The following is a 14,650-nucleotide window of genomic DNA, read 5'->3' as shown; positions in this document are numbered from 1 at the left end:
ATGTAAAGAACATAATTTTTATATACATAAAGTTTGTTTTTAATAAAATACTATAAACATAATTTAATTATTTATAACATTTAAAGTCATAAATATTGTCTATAAGAGCAACCAACATTGAAGAGTAAATAATTATGTATTTGTGATGTTGCGAACGATCCTCCTTCCACCTTTATACTCTTTCGGCTTATAGATTTGCAAAAACTAAATTCTCTGTATCATTGTCATTTTTGTTCTTAATTTTTGACCTGTCTCTTAGAAAACTTAAGCTCGTGAAAATACATTCTGTTTGATCTTGAATCCCTCTTATCTTTTATAACGCACATATTATACAGTCCACATTTCTTTTACAACATTAAGCTTGCCTGGTCTGAAATAGCCGAAGCTGCGGAAGTGAGCATGGCATGCCGGGTATATGTTACGCCAGAGCGGAAGGACCGCACTTCCCGCAGCGCCGGAGATAAGGCAATCCTAATGCTTGCTTGCTTGCTTGCATGCATGCTTCCTTGCTGCTTGCTTGCATGCTTGCTTGCTGCTTGCTTGCATGCTTGCGTGCTTGCTGCTTGATTGCATGCTTGCTGCTTGCTTGCATGCTTGCTTGCTGCTTGCTTGCTTGCTTGCATGCATGCTTCCTTGCTGCTTACTTGCATGCTTGCTTGCTGCTTGCTTGCATGCTTGCTTGCTGCTTGCTTGCAGGCTTGCTTGCTGCTAGCTTGCAGGCTTGCTTGTTTGCATCCTTGCTTGCATGCATGCTTACATGCTTCCTAGCAGCTTGCTTGCATGCTTGCTGTTTGATTGCATGCTTGCTGCTTGCTTGAATGCTTGTTTGCATGCTTGCTTGTCTATTTATATTTGTTAACTTATATTTTATATGTATAACATTTTTATATTTCATATTTGTTAAAATTATGGTATTTTGTATATTATGAATGGTAATATTTATGGCATTGGTTTAGATGCCAATAAATGTTATGCCTAGAAATCGTTATTAAAAAAACAAGAATACAGAAAAAATATATACTAAAATATTATTATAATAAAAGTGGTTATGGCAAAAAAAAATGCATTATGATTTATTCTGTATGAACGTTATGCGAAATGATGAGTATGCCAAAAAACTTTATGCACTCTTAAATTATGACAATATTTTTTATGCAACCGAATATGGACCCTTAATATTAAGCTTAATAGAAGCTTGATGCACAGCATAATCTACTGTGCTTTCTATCTCGCTTCCAAACATGTTGTAACCCTTTAACATACCTAGTGTATTCGATATTTGATCTTGAATGTGTTCTGTATTCAAATATTACATCAGCCTGAGCACGTGTTCCCCTCAACTTTTGTTGAGCGATCTATACATAAAAATGATTATTTTATATCTCTCTGTTAACGCTTTACAGTCATGAAAGGAGAGAGAACATGTTGAATATTCTTCGTGTGTTATTCGAAATAGAAACAGAGAATAGAATATTATTCAGCAAGAATCTCTCCGCTCGAATAATATTGAGATCGTTCTGAGAAGAACGGTTTGCTTATTCGTCTTTTGTGGCTCGAAAAAGAAACAGAGAATAGAATAAATAATATTCAACAAGATGAGAATATCCCATCTTACTTGAATAATATTGAGAACTACGTTCTCTATCGTTCTGAAAAGAACGGTTTAGTATTCGTCTTGTGTGACTCGAAAAAGAAACAGAGAATAGAAATTATTCTGCGAGCTTCTTCCCGTCTCGCTTAAATAATATCCTTGCCGTTCTGAAAAGAACGGTTTAACGTTCGTCGTTCGAACAAGAAATATTCAGTAGAATATTATTCAGCAAGCGGCAGCTTGACCGGAACTTGAAGACTGGAAAACGTAGGCAGGCCTCCCACTCGGTGGCCCTACCATCTGGCGAAGGTCGTGGCAAGCAGCACAGGACCGATTGTTGCGGTCGAGCGGTATATTGAGACGTCTTCTTCGTGCAACGCGCGGCTATCGACTGTGCGGTGCCGAGGCGCTACTATACGAAGTAAACTTTCCAGCATGACATCGCGTGACGCGTGCGCAGCGTGCATAAAAGAGACAACACTGTATTTGAAAGAGACAACACTATATTCGAAAGAGACAACACTATATTGGAGAGAGACAACACTATATCATAGACATAGACAATGCCTAAATATTGTACGTAGTTTGAAAGTATGTCCGTCCTTTTTACACTATTACGACTGAATAGATAGACCGACCTAGTTGTTCGATATTTGAACTTGAATGTATTCTATATTCAAATATTACATCAGCCTGAGCACGTGTTCTCAACTTTTGTTGAGCGATCTATACATAAAAATGAATAACATTATTTTATATCTCTCTGTTAAGGCCGGGTAACAGAGAAAATGGCGAAAATGAGGTTTTCATTTTTCATTTTTGAGGTACTAAACAGTAAAATAAAAGGCTAAGATTTTTTTTGGGCATAGTTGAGGATATTTTCTAGGGCTATTAACGGATGGAAACACGATTTGATGAAGTTGACTCGATAGAATAAATTCCCAAAGTTACCTCTATTCGTTTTCTAATTATGGTTTTATTTTTAAAATAAGCGATTTGAGATTCTGAATCTTTTACTAAACTAAAGTTCAGAAATAACTTGAGGGCTTTTAACGGATGAAATTTTTATATTGCGTCTTATTTAGTTACTATGTTAAAAAATGTGGAAAAAATCGCCCATGACGGCTTGGACAATCTCAATCAGTCGCGCGGTGGCGCTTACGGAGGACGGACGCGTGTCAGTTTTTTGGCCGTGACAGTTCGCGATTTGTCAATATTTTTGACAATGATGACTTTGATGAGTCACAGTATAATAATATCAGTGTTACTGGAGAAAGCTTAAATTTTTGATAATTAAAAATTATCAATTTTGTCTACCTATTGAAATTTAAATCGTTCGCATCCTTTTAAACGAAGACTCTACTCATGATACATTCCTCAAATATGAGACAAAACCAATGAGTTAAAATTACATTTTAATAGTACCTACATACAATCGTCTTCACTCTTTAGAAGAGCACACTGACACAAATAAATAATAAAAAATTAGGTCAGTGGGTCAAATATAGGGGCAGCTGCACGTCACTGAAAGACGATTCTGTTTACTTCGGCATCTGGGCTGGAGAACATGAATCCTTGCTTACAGATGCAGATGTAAATAGAGTTATGATTCGACAAATTTTACATGAAATGTTTAACAGAACTCAGTTAAAAGACACATACATGGAATACCAATAAGGTTGCGGAGGGAAAGCTACCTATTATAAACTAGCGGCCGCCCGCGACTTCGTTCGCGTGGACCTCGTTTTACCCCCGTTAGATATGATGTTTTACCTCATTTTACCCATGTTGATAGATGGCGTTTCACGGTTTCCCCCGAATGAATATTTACGAACGTCATACCGTAGTTTGTCCAGTGCTGTAGATTTTAACCAATGACGATAGATGGCGCTTTTAGACACGTCTTATTTATTTATTGAAATTTATTTGCCACATATCGTCATAATGTTAATCTGGGTTATAAACAATAATACTGTAAAGTTTCAACAAAATCCGTTCAGTAGTTTTTGCGTGAAAGAGTAACAAACATCCAGACATCATGACATCCAGACATCCAAACTTTCGCCTTTATAATATTAGTAGGATATTTCACAATCCAAACTAATATTTACTATTTAGCATTTACTTACAGTAAATATTAGTTTGGATCGTGAAATATTTAAAATAAAAAAAAGAATAAAACAAAATAGGGTTTCAAATTACCTATCTATAATCTAATATTATAAAGAGGTAAAGTTTGTGTGTTTGTATATTTGTTAAATTGTAAGGGGTAATCTCGGGATCTACTGAACTGATTTTAAAAAATCTTTCACCAATAGAAAGCCACATTATATCTGAGTGTAATAGGTTATATAAAAACCAAAAAATTGCACGCGGGCGAAGCGGCGGACGGAAAGCTAGTTTATTTATAATTACGTAAGAGCATAATTAGTAAAGTCGAAGTCAAACATTCTTTATTTGTGTGGACCTATATTAACGAGAGATTATAAGAGATTACAAGGCGTCAAATATTTCAAGAAAAAATTAAAAACTATTATAAAGCTAAATTTTGCTCTCATGGAGCCTTTACCTACTCTGACAAATTAAGACTTAGAGAAGAAACTTAATAAAACTATTTAACTGTCCTGCAATGAAAAGCTTGATCGGGTACAACACCTCAAGTTATTTCAGAACTTGATTTCATTAAAAGACTCCGAATATCAAATCGCTTAGGTATCTAAAGTCAAACGATTCTGAAATGTCAAGTGGACTAATGAATAACCCATTAAGATAGTAGCGCCCTCCTGTCAATGACATACCTGGAACGATAGAGTTTTGAACAACTAATAAAAATGCTTTGTCCTAAATGACTGACGGATATCGTAGAGACCTGAAAGTTGGAATGTGTGTTCTTTTTATGACGTAGGCATCTCATAAGAAAAGATTTTCCGAAATGGGGTCATGAAATGAAGGGGGTGAAAAAAGGGGGCAAAGTTTGTATGGGACAAACTGATTCCTTGGTTCAATCTACTTGAAATTTAGTTTAACAATACCTTAATATTATTCATGAAAGACGTGTGGAACGGGTAGAAAGTAATTTTGGCAGTCATTTTCTTCGAAGTTGATATCAATACTACTTAGTGCCTTTGATTTAATTACTTTTTATTTTTACAAGTGTTTGAAAACTCCATTTCAGATTGTGTTCAATGTCCAGTGAAATCTCAAATTGAAATGTCTCAATCTCAATGAGGAGACTCTGTATTTATTCCTAGAATTCCCCAAACACCGTCAAATTACCCTTTCGAATTCAAGACAGTGCAGTTTCCCATCAGTCTGCTTCGTAATGACTATAAACAAAGCTCAAAGTCAAACTCTAGGGACCTCTGCTTAAACTCCCATGAGTGCACAGAGGTACGCAGGTAACCGCGTGTGATGCTCATAGCAATTTTCGATAGGTACAGAACCCCGTACATACGTCATACATATTATAGAAAGAAAACACCCAGACTAATACAAACAAATATGTTTCTGCAATTTTAGTATGATATTTTTATTTATTAATAAACAAAGAGACTGAACAAAATTGATGCGTACCTATACTGATTAATGTTATTAACCACATGCAAAGCTTCGTGAATTGCAACAACTATAATTAAATTTATTATCCAAGCTCTAAATAATCGCTACTAAGAGTAACTTATCATAAAAAAAAATTCCAATCGCTCAAGCTCCCAAGGGCCTACCGATAGGTCGGGTGACGTAATCTTGAAATTCTTTAAGCCGGTGCAGAACTTCCAGAAGGTCGGGCGACGCCACGGCCACTTTGAACCGTGTTTACTTCTGCAGTTATATTTTATATTTATTCGATTCTAGAATATATTCCCAAAAAGTCTGAAAGGTGTTTTAATTTGTATCACTTGGATATGATTTCTATTAGAAAGTGTTGTGTGACGCTTGAAGGGAAGGAAGTCAACCTAACCTAACCAACTGCGTATTTCTATACTGTGTAGCTGGAAATTGTGGCGGGAGCTCTTTGACGCGCTGTTTTCAACGAAGAATTGCGCGCGCAGATTTTGACAGCGCGAAATACCTACTTTAGAAGAAATACCAAGCCTTAACGCTTAACAGTCATGAAAGGAGAGAGAACATGTTGAATATTCTTCATGTGTTATTCGAAATAGAAACAGAGAATAGAATATTATTCAGCAAGAATCTCTTCGCTCGAATAATATTGAGATCGTTCTGAGAAGAACGGTTTGCTTATTCGTCTTTTGTGGCTCGAAAAAGAAACAGAATAAAATAAATAATATTCAACAAGATGAGAATATCCCATCTCACTTGAATAATATTGAGAACTACGTGCTCTATCGTTCTGAAAAGAACGGTTTAGTATTCGTCTTGTGTGACTCGAAAAAGAAACAGAGAATAGAATATTATTCTGCGAGCTTCTTCCCGTCTCGCTTAAATAATATCCTTGCCGTTCTGAAAAGAACGTTTTAACGTTCGTCGTTCGAACAAGAAATATTCAGCAGAATATTATTCAGCAAGCGGCAGCTTGACCGGAACTTGAAGACTAGAAAACGTAGGCCGGCCTTCCACTCAGTGGACCGACGATCTGAAGGTGCGGGAAGCATCTGGTAGGCAGCGCAGGACCGCTTGAACCGTGCGCGTCTTCTTCGTGCAACGCGCAGCGATCAACTGTGCGTATGCAGCGCCTGGGAACGTCACGTAATGCGTGCGCATCGTGTATGAAAGAGACAACGCTAAGCACGTGGCGTTGTCTCTTTCTTACATGATGCGATTACGCATCAAATAGCACGTGGTAATTTTGAAAGTATTTCCGTCTTTTTTACACGCATGCATGACTCTAAAGATGACGTAATTGTAGTGCTAGAATTCCTCAATAGGATTTAAGACACTATTAAATCAAAAAGTAATAGTTAAAATAAAAATGACAATGTAAAGGAATGGGAATCGAATAGGTTGGTAAAGTTATAGCATAGTATATCGGTAAATTACTATGATGAACCCTGATGAACCGTCTCATATGCGTATGTATGTGTATTTCAAAATCAACATAATATGTAGTTATCAAAGTTTCTGTCCAGAGATTTGTTATGTACTGAAATTCAAACAAACAAAATCAAATCACCATCCACCACCACCACCACCAATCTATGCTTGTATAAAATCGAATTTTAAGCTTCGTCCTGTAATCTGACCTCAGTATTCATATTGCAGAACTAATAAAATAATCTAATAACTCTCCAATTTGAATCCTTAGTATGTCTATTAAGATTTTAATTGTCACTCTTTCTTCCTTACAGAGTGTTTAGTGAGTTGGATCGAGACGAGTACGTGCCTAAATCACTCACAATGCAAATAAAAAACACCGATTATGTGCCTTCAAAACGCAACGAAGTTCGGACTGCCAGCAGACGAGACGACACACTTGTTATTGAGACTATGTAAGTTTATATTCATGTTCATTTATTTATTGCATCACATCATGTATGTATATTAAGGGCCTTGCAAGTTCAATAATCGATTCTGTCCATCGATATTGCGGGACTATTCCTTCCTATCTCTCGTTCCCACCGCTGCAACTTCTGTGTAGCCAGGATCTGCTTGACCGCCAATAAAAATCCAACCAGTGAACGTCAAGTTTGCCCTGCGATACAGGGAGACTTTGCATCCTTGCCTTATTCACAGAGATAAAAGTAGGGAACAATATCCATTATTTTAGATAAACATGAGACTCCCGTAAAGAAAGCACACTAAGTTTTTAGTAAATTTTATTTTTTCAGTACAAATAATTGGAATAAACCAATTTTGTCTAAACTTAAAACGCTATAAAAATTAAAAGAAAACACCAACAAAAGATATCCGTAACCGACACAATCTTTTTTTACCCCATTGTCATATTTTATCTTTTGTTATTCTCTTATCTTTCTTACTAAGTAGGGTGTATTGTTTTTCTTAAATAATACCCCGTGTCTCATTGAGCTTTATAAAAAGGATTGCGATAAGGATGTTATTTTTTGTTTGTTAACATGAGCTTATCGCAGTCATTGTTATTCTGAGAATTCCCTTTCTTACCTTAAAAATTAACACGTGCCAAATTTGTACTTAATTATTTGCAGAAATATCCACAATCCAACTGTAGACAAAGACAAAAATACTCAATTTATCGTGACCATGGATGGATTCAATCCCAATGCGTTCCTCGCTAAAAAACTCATGACTGAAGGTCTACTCAATGATGATGAAGAAACGGAAAAAGCTAAAGACACTAGCAATAATGAGAAAGATTCTCCAAAAGAGGCCGATAAAGAAGAACCCCAAGAACTAGAAATAAGAGAAAAATCTCCAGAACCTTCTCCGCCTAAAAGTAAAGAAGTGAAATCGATAGAAAAAGACACTCCAGAAATAAGCAACGAGGAACCAAAAGAATCGCCGATAAAACGTCTCAGTAGCGAAAGTACTGAAAGCAATACTCAGGTTGTGATTAAACAAGATAAATTGAAAGAGTCAAAGTCTAAAGAAGAAAATAGTAAAATATTAAGGGCAGCTGAAAAGAGGAAAAGTGACACAGTAACACAACCACCGAAAGTAGAGGAAAAATCACCTCCAGTGAAGAAGCGAAGGACTCCTATAGTATTCGATGTGGATAAGAAACAAACGGAGGTAGTAAAGGAGAGGGTGAGGACGGAGAGCGCGAGTAGCGACAACAACGTGATACTCACCACGGCTAGTAGCTCACACAAATACGATGCGTTGCCGCCTTGTAAGTAATTTCTTCTTTTGTGCAATGTATTTCCAAGATTTTATTATTCCGTAAATTTTCTTTTCTTTCTTACTAACGATATAAAATTTCATCCCCTATGAAATTAGTTTTTGGGACCTAATCTTAAATGCCATATTTGATTGAGGGGTAAACCCACCGATTTTTTTATGGCCCATAGTTGAGTCGGGCTGATAATGTATGAAAGGAGAAGGAGAGAAGGACATGTATGAAAGTTATTGGCCGATTCTTCATACAAATTAGAATCGGGCCCAACAATCGGCCAATTAAAAGTCGGTGGTCTGCGCCTAAGCTAAGCTAAGTCTTATGGGCTTCATACTAATTAGAATCGGGTCCAACTATCGGCCAACTATATTATGATTATTAAATAAAGATGAAACGACATGGAAACTGTTTTACAGTGTCTACATCAGAACGCAAGCCGGTATGGTGTCGCGCGTTCCCGCTATGCCGCTACGGAAGCGCGTGCGCGTTTCAACATCCGCGCTGCAAGTTCGCGGCCGCGTGCACGCGTCGTGGATGCGTCTACGCGCACGCAACCCCGCCTGTACCAACGCCTACGCCCACCATATGTATGTAATTTTTATTGAACCAGTAGGCCTAGGATGCGTGCCACGATAAGCGTTTATCACGCCATTTTATCGATTTTACGGGATAAGCTCATACATTTGTCGACTAAAATTATCGATAAGATTTCATCCTAGCCCGCCTGGACTGTAACTCAGTTCAACAACCCCGCCTGTAGCCGCGCCTACGCCCACCATATGTATGTAATATTTATTGAACCAGTAGGCCTAGGATGCGTGCCACGATAAGCGTTTATTACGCCATTTTATCGATTTTACGGGATAAGCTCATACATTTGTCGACTAAAATTATCGATAAGATTTCATCCTAGCCCGCCTGGACTGTAACTCAGTTCAATTCACCTTGGCTGACTTGGCACTTTCTTCAACCTCTTGCGTTAAGCTAAGAAGATATTTTGCTTGTACTATCGGCAACAGTGTTAACTGCCCATTGCCAGTCATGTCATCTCGTTTATCACAAAGAATCACCATTTGATGAGATCGAGACGGAAATGGATAGTTAACAGTGTGGCCGTGTGTACGACACCGACACCATTGGGCTTTTTGAAAGCATTTATCGCTCTTTGCGCGATAAAAAACGCTTGATTTATTTTCAAAAGAATATTTAATATATTTTTTCGTATATGAATGTAAATTGAAAAAATATTACCATAATAACTATAATTTCGTCCCCTTAATGACTTATTTACTCCCCTTACAAAATTTCATCCCCTCAATGGCTTACTTTTGCAATAAAAATAATTTTACGTTTTACATTAAAAGATTAGTAAGTAGGCTAGCTATACCAAAATTAATTTAATTTAACATTATTTGTGCGTAAACATAAATCACAGACCAAGATACTTTTGCTTTTTATAGTATTTGTTTACCGACCGACCATGTTTCATTTCACTCGTAATTTCATTAATGTATTACTTTTATTGCTCATTAGCTAATTAAGTCACCGAGTAGTTAATTAAGGTAACCCTTTAATGCATTAATTACTTGTGAGTCATCTTTATCTCATTTACTTATGAGTCACTTAACTCAAAAATATGTTTTCATAAAATACTAATGGACGGATTGAATCACTCTTACGCAATGTGTTTTATCTTCTTATATTTTGGAATCAGTAATTTTATGAATTATCTATAAAATATATACCACCTGTGTTCTGATTTTGAATTAACAAACTGATGACATGATGATTTCTCCCACAGCGTCTCACGTGGTGCCCGTAGCGAACTACAAGTCCATCAGCACCGCGCCCACTCCTGGCATGTGCAAGTATTACCCCTCGTGCAGCAATCCCACGTGTGGGTTCTTCCATCCCAAGGCCTGCCGCTACGGCGCAGCGTGCCTCAATAAGCTGGAATGCAACTTCTACCATGCCGACTTGCCGCCGTCTCACTGGCGGCACCCGGCGTAGATTATACAATATTTATTTAGATTAGATTTTAGCGTATTATATTACTTAATGTAAGGATTTTTAGAATATAAAAATGAATTTTATTCACTTGTTTTATTTTAAGGGCTGACTTATCAAATACATTTCCTACAAGATTCTAGCACATACAAGATTCTTAGCACATGATGTGATTTTAATGTTTAATGTGAGTTTAGTGCTAGGAAAGGCATGTTACATTTGAATCAACTGACAACAAGTACTATAGGTACTTACTGCATTGTCGTAACATCCCAAAACGTAACTTTTTCCTTTGATTGAAACTGTCCGATGTATTTAAATATTTAAAATAAAATGTTAATGTAACGTATATGTTACATAGTAATGTGAAACCAAATGGGTTATAATTTTTAGTAAGTTACTAGGTACTCAAAATACTTTATTAATCATATATTCAAATTATAAAGGAAATCGTTATGATTGAAAATGGTCATGACGATTATGAAGAAAAGCGATGACATTTCTTACTGATCTGAATCTAATACAAACACGCATCAATATTCATCCCAAAGAAAGAATATTTGCTCAGTTTTCACATTTGCACTTTTTCTTTAACTATCTCTATCTCTTAAGTCTATAGTTATCTCTTTCGTAGCATTCACTACTCTAACAATTATCCCTGTCTCTGTTCCACTCTCTTTGTCATTAACTATCTCTTAGCTCTATCTTTCTCTTTCTTAGCGTTTCCTACTCTAAGCACTGTTTCGGTCTCTGTCGCACTTACATTAACGCACTCGTCACTAATCCAGGTACCCCTATTAGCGCATAAATACACGGGATGGGGTAAAATTTATTCAGTTCATATTGTTTCGTGAGACAGTAGTGACATTTAATAAGTGCAAACGAAGAAGACAGCTGCGATGCATAAATCCGTATACAAATGTAAGTTTATATTGCAATATTTTTATTTTGTTTTATTTATAGAATTCATTTGCTAGAAAAAATATTAACTTGAGAAGTGAATAGTTTATTTGCTAGTCTTATAATATTTTGGTCGGCCGTTTGGTGTAGTGGTTCGAAACGGACTACTATTCCGGAGGTAGCGGGTTCGATTCCCGCACAGTACAAACATTTGTGTGCATGAACATATTTGTTTGGGAACATACTGGGTGTTTTCTATGTATAATAAGTATGTATTTACAAAAAAAAGTATTTAAGTATGTTTATATCCGTTGTCTAGTACCCATAGTACAAGCTTTGCTTAGTTTGGGACTAGAAGCCCAGTGTAAAGTGTCCAAGGATATTTCTTTTATTATTTTATTTTATATTTTTAAGTGATTTACATTAGTGGTTCGACTCCCGGATTAACTTTTTGTTGTTCTTAAATAAAGGTATTTCTATTTTTCTCATAAATATCGTACTTTCTATTATTAATTCTGTAAAATTATTGTTTTCAGATAGTTTCCAGTTACGCCACGGTGTGGTAAAGGCGAAATATTCTGGGAAAAAACCGAGTGTATTCCCGAAGGGTAAGCTAATTTTTCAATGCTATTTCCGTTCCTTCTTTACATAATATACCTAAATTTTTTATAGCATTATTTTTAATATTTATTTAGTTTTTCCTTTGTTTTATTTCTTTAATACTTTTAGAACAGAAGTGTAATATAATGTTTGCTTGTCTACAGTATACACAGCGGCCGGCAAGCCGGTGTATTGCAGTACGTTCCCACGGTGTCGCTTCCGCGCCGTGTGTGCGTACCAGCACCCACGGTGCAAATACGGGGCCGCGTGCATACGACCCCGTTGTATGTACGAACACGGGACCCCGTCGGCACAATCGGCCCCGCCGGCTCAAGCGCCTTCGTCTATGGACATGGACGAGGCCTCGCCGCAACGGTCCCCGCCGTTGCACGTGTCCCCACCGGCGACACCTAAGCCCACCCTATGTAAGTAATGCCGTAACATTTGACATCGTCCATTTTGTTCTATTAACTCTAGTATGTTTCCTTTATGGTCGCCTCTTTTTTAACAAAATAGTAATTTGTTCCTAATAGAAATTTTCATCCCCGTAATGTCTTATTTTTAAATAACATTTTTCTTTCTAAATTCTTCCTAGTGATCTCTATTTATGTTTACAAAATAAACTAACGTATCGTTGTTTTCCGCAGCGTACAAGGCGATCGCCGCGCCCACTCCTGGCATGTGCAAGTATTACCCCTCGTGCAGCAATCCCACGTGTGGGTTCTTCCATCCCAAGGCCTGCCGCTACGGCGCAGCGTGCCTCAATAAGCTGGAATGCAACTTCTACCATGCCGACTTGCCGCCTTCTCACTGGCGGCACCCGGCGTAAATTATATAATATGTATTTAGATTAGATTTTAGCATATTATATTACTTAATGTAAGGATTTTTTAGAATATAAAAATGAATTTTATTCACTTGTTTTATTTTAAGGGCTGACAGTTATCAAATACATATTTTCCAACAAGATTCTTAGCACATGATGTGATTTTAATGTTTAATGAGAGTTTAGTGCTAGGAAAGGCATATTTTATTTGATTATCAACTGACAATAAGTATTATACTCGTAGGTACTTACTGCATTGTCGTAACATCCCAAAACGTAACTTTTTCCCTTTAAAATTTAATTTGTCACATATCGTGATAATTTATTGTTAAATGTTATTCCGGGTTATAAATAATAATACTGTAAAGTTTCATCAAAATCCGTTCAGTAGCTTTTACGTGAAAGAGTAACAAACATCCAGACATCCACACAAACTTTCGCATTTATAATATTAGTAGGATTAAACAGCTGAAAAGTGTTTTTACTTGATCGCGATAATCTCGAGTCCGATTTGAAAAATCTCAGTCATAAAAATATAGTATTTATATTCAATCAAAAGCTTCAATATTTAAACTTTTATATTGTCTGAATTTAGTTTTTAGCTTCTAGGTATACTGACCTTAGTCACAGACCTTAAAAAAATCTAATTGTTCTCGAATATGAATCCTTGGTAGTAATTTCTATTAAGAATCAAATTGTTAAATTATCTTTCTTCCTTACAGAGTGACTTGGGCTTGGCTTGGATCAGACCAGTACCTACGCGCCTAAATAACTCGCAATACAAATAAAAAAAACACTGATTATGTGCCTTTAAAACGCAACGACGAACTTCGAACTGCTAAGTGCTAGCAAACGCGACGATACTTTTGTATTTGAGTAATTATATAATTTTATTAATTCTGTCTAGTATCTTATATTTATTTGTTATATGAAAAAAAACATCACAAAGATATCTCAGATGTCGGCTTCAAAAAGCCTTCTGTAACCGACACAATTCTTCATTACCCCATTGTCATATCTCATCATCATCATCATCATTTCAGCCACAGGACGTCCACTGCTGCACATAGGCCTCCCCCAATGAAATGGATTGCGTTAAGCATGTTTTGTTATCGCAAACTCTTTGCTATTTTGAGAATTAAATTTTTTAAGATATTGAAAACGTGCCAAATGTTTTGTACTTGTGGCGACACCACATGACATACATCCGCATCATACCGGCAGCACCGCCGTACTGGATGGTGAGAGCTATTTTGCCCTACTAGACTTTTTAGGGTTCCGTAGTACTGACAAGGTCTGTGTCTGTCTGTCCGAGGTTTTACTTGGAAAGTATTGGCACTAGGGAGCTGTAATTTTGTAGAGGTATGTAGGTACCTATATAAATTACGCCGACAAAACGGTAGAATAAAATTTTGAAAAAAATTTTTTTTTGGCTAGCTCCCCTACAAGTAAAGTGGGGATGATTTTTTTTTTCATCTTCTACCGCATCGTTTGGGGTATCGTTGGATAGCTCTCTTGAAATGGCTTAGGGGTTTCTAAGACCATTTTTCGATTTAGGGATCCGTTTTCAAAATGTTTAAAGTGGCAATTTTTGTCCGAGTAGGGCGTCCCCCCCCCTCTAAAAACTAAACTGTTGTCTTGAAAAATCTGGAAAAATTCATGATAATAGTGCTTTTTATGAACTTTCAAGGAAAACTATAGCGGTTAAGATAGATCAGTTAGTTCCAGAGTAATAGACGTTTTACTCTAGTATTATAAAATTTCATTCATCTATACAGTGTGTCCGGGCATGTAGTGATCAAACTTTAAGGGCGTAATCTATGGACAATTTTATCGATGAAAATACTTCAAAGGACATTGTCAGAAACGGCCTCAGATTCCTGGGCACAGCAGTAAAGTATCAAAATTGATCTCTTACTTTTTGAATACATAAATATTAATTAGATTGTAATGGACA

The 14,650-nt window shown here is 36.6% G+C and overlaps 2 protein-coding genes across 2 annotated transcripts in view; both read left to right on the top strand.

Annotated features, from left to right (window-relative positions):
• The window catches only part of LOC135077999 (zinc finger CCCH domain-containing protein 14), a 28,961-nt gene extending 18,508 nt beyond the window's left edge, over positions 1 to 10,453 (top strand). Inside the window, exons 9-12 of the mRNA XM_063972541.1 lie at positions 6,898 to 7,038; positions 7,714 to 8,357; positions 8,777 to 8,947; positions 10,162 to 10,453. Coding sequence (XP_063828611.1) covers positions 6,898 to 7,038; positions 7,714 to 8,357; positions 8,777 to 8,947; positions 10,162 to 10,370 — 1,165 coding nt within the window. The 3' untranslated portion in view covers positions 10,371 to 10,453. The remainder of the gene's footprint in view (positions 1 to 6,897; positions 7,039 to 7,713; positions 8,358 to 8,776; positions 8,948 to 10,161) is intronic.
• Positions 10,454 to 10,981: 528 nt separating this feature from the next.
• Positions 10,982 to 12,745, top strand: LOC135077819 (zinc finger CCCH domain-containing protein 14-like). The gene is made up of 4 exons (XM_063972358.1): positions 10,982 to 11,288; positions 11,804 to 11,875; positions 12,032 to 12,292; positions 12,515 to 12,745. The coding sequence occupies exons 1-4, from the start codon at positions 11,267 to 11,269 to the stop codon at positions 12,694 to 12,696; spliced, it is 537 nt and encodes a 178-aa protein (XP_063828428.1). The 5' UTR covers positions 10,982 to 11,266; the 3' UTR covers positions 12,697 to 12,745.
• The last annotated feature ends 1,905 nt before the right edge of the window (positions 12,746 to 14,650 follow it).

This window comes from Ostrinia nubilalis, chromosome 14 (genome assembly GCF_963855985.1).
Source record: "Ostrinia nubilalis chromosome 14, ilOstNubi1.1, whole genome shotgun sequence".
Taxonomy (NCBI): Eukaryota; Metazoa; Arthropoda; class Insecta; order Lepidoptera; family Crambidae; genus Ostrinia; species Ostrinia nubilalis.
The sequence above is the reverse complement of the archived record's forward strand: the minus strand, read 5'-3'. Positions and strand labels throughout refer to the sequence as shown.

Excerpts from the sequence above, each read along its gene's own strand:
- LOC135077819 (XM_063972358.1), top strand. The coding sequence starts at position 11,267 with ATGCATAAATCCGTATACAAAT. Across the intron at positions 11,289-11,803 it reads GCATAAATCCGTATACAAAT|ATAGTTTCCAGTTACGCCAC; the intron begins GTAAGTTTATAT and ends TATTGTTTTCAG. Across the intron at positions 11,876-12,031 it reads ACCGAGTGTATTCCCGAAGG|TATACACAGCGGCCGGCAAG; the intron begins GTAAGCTAATTT and ends GCTTGTCTACAG.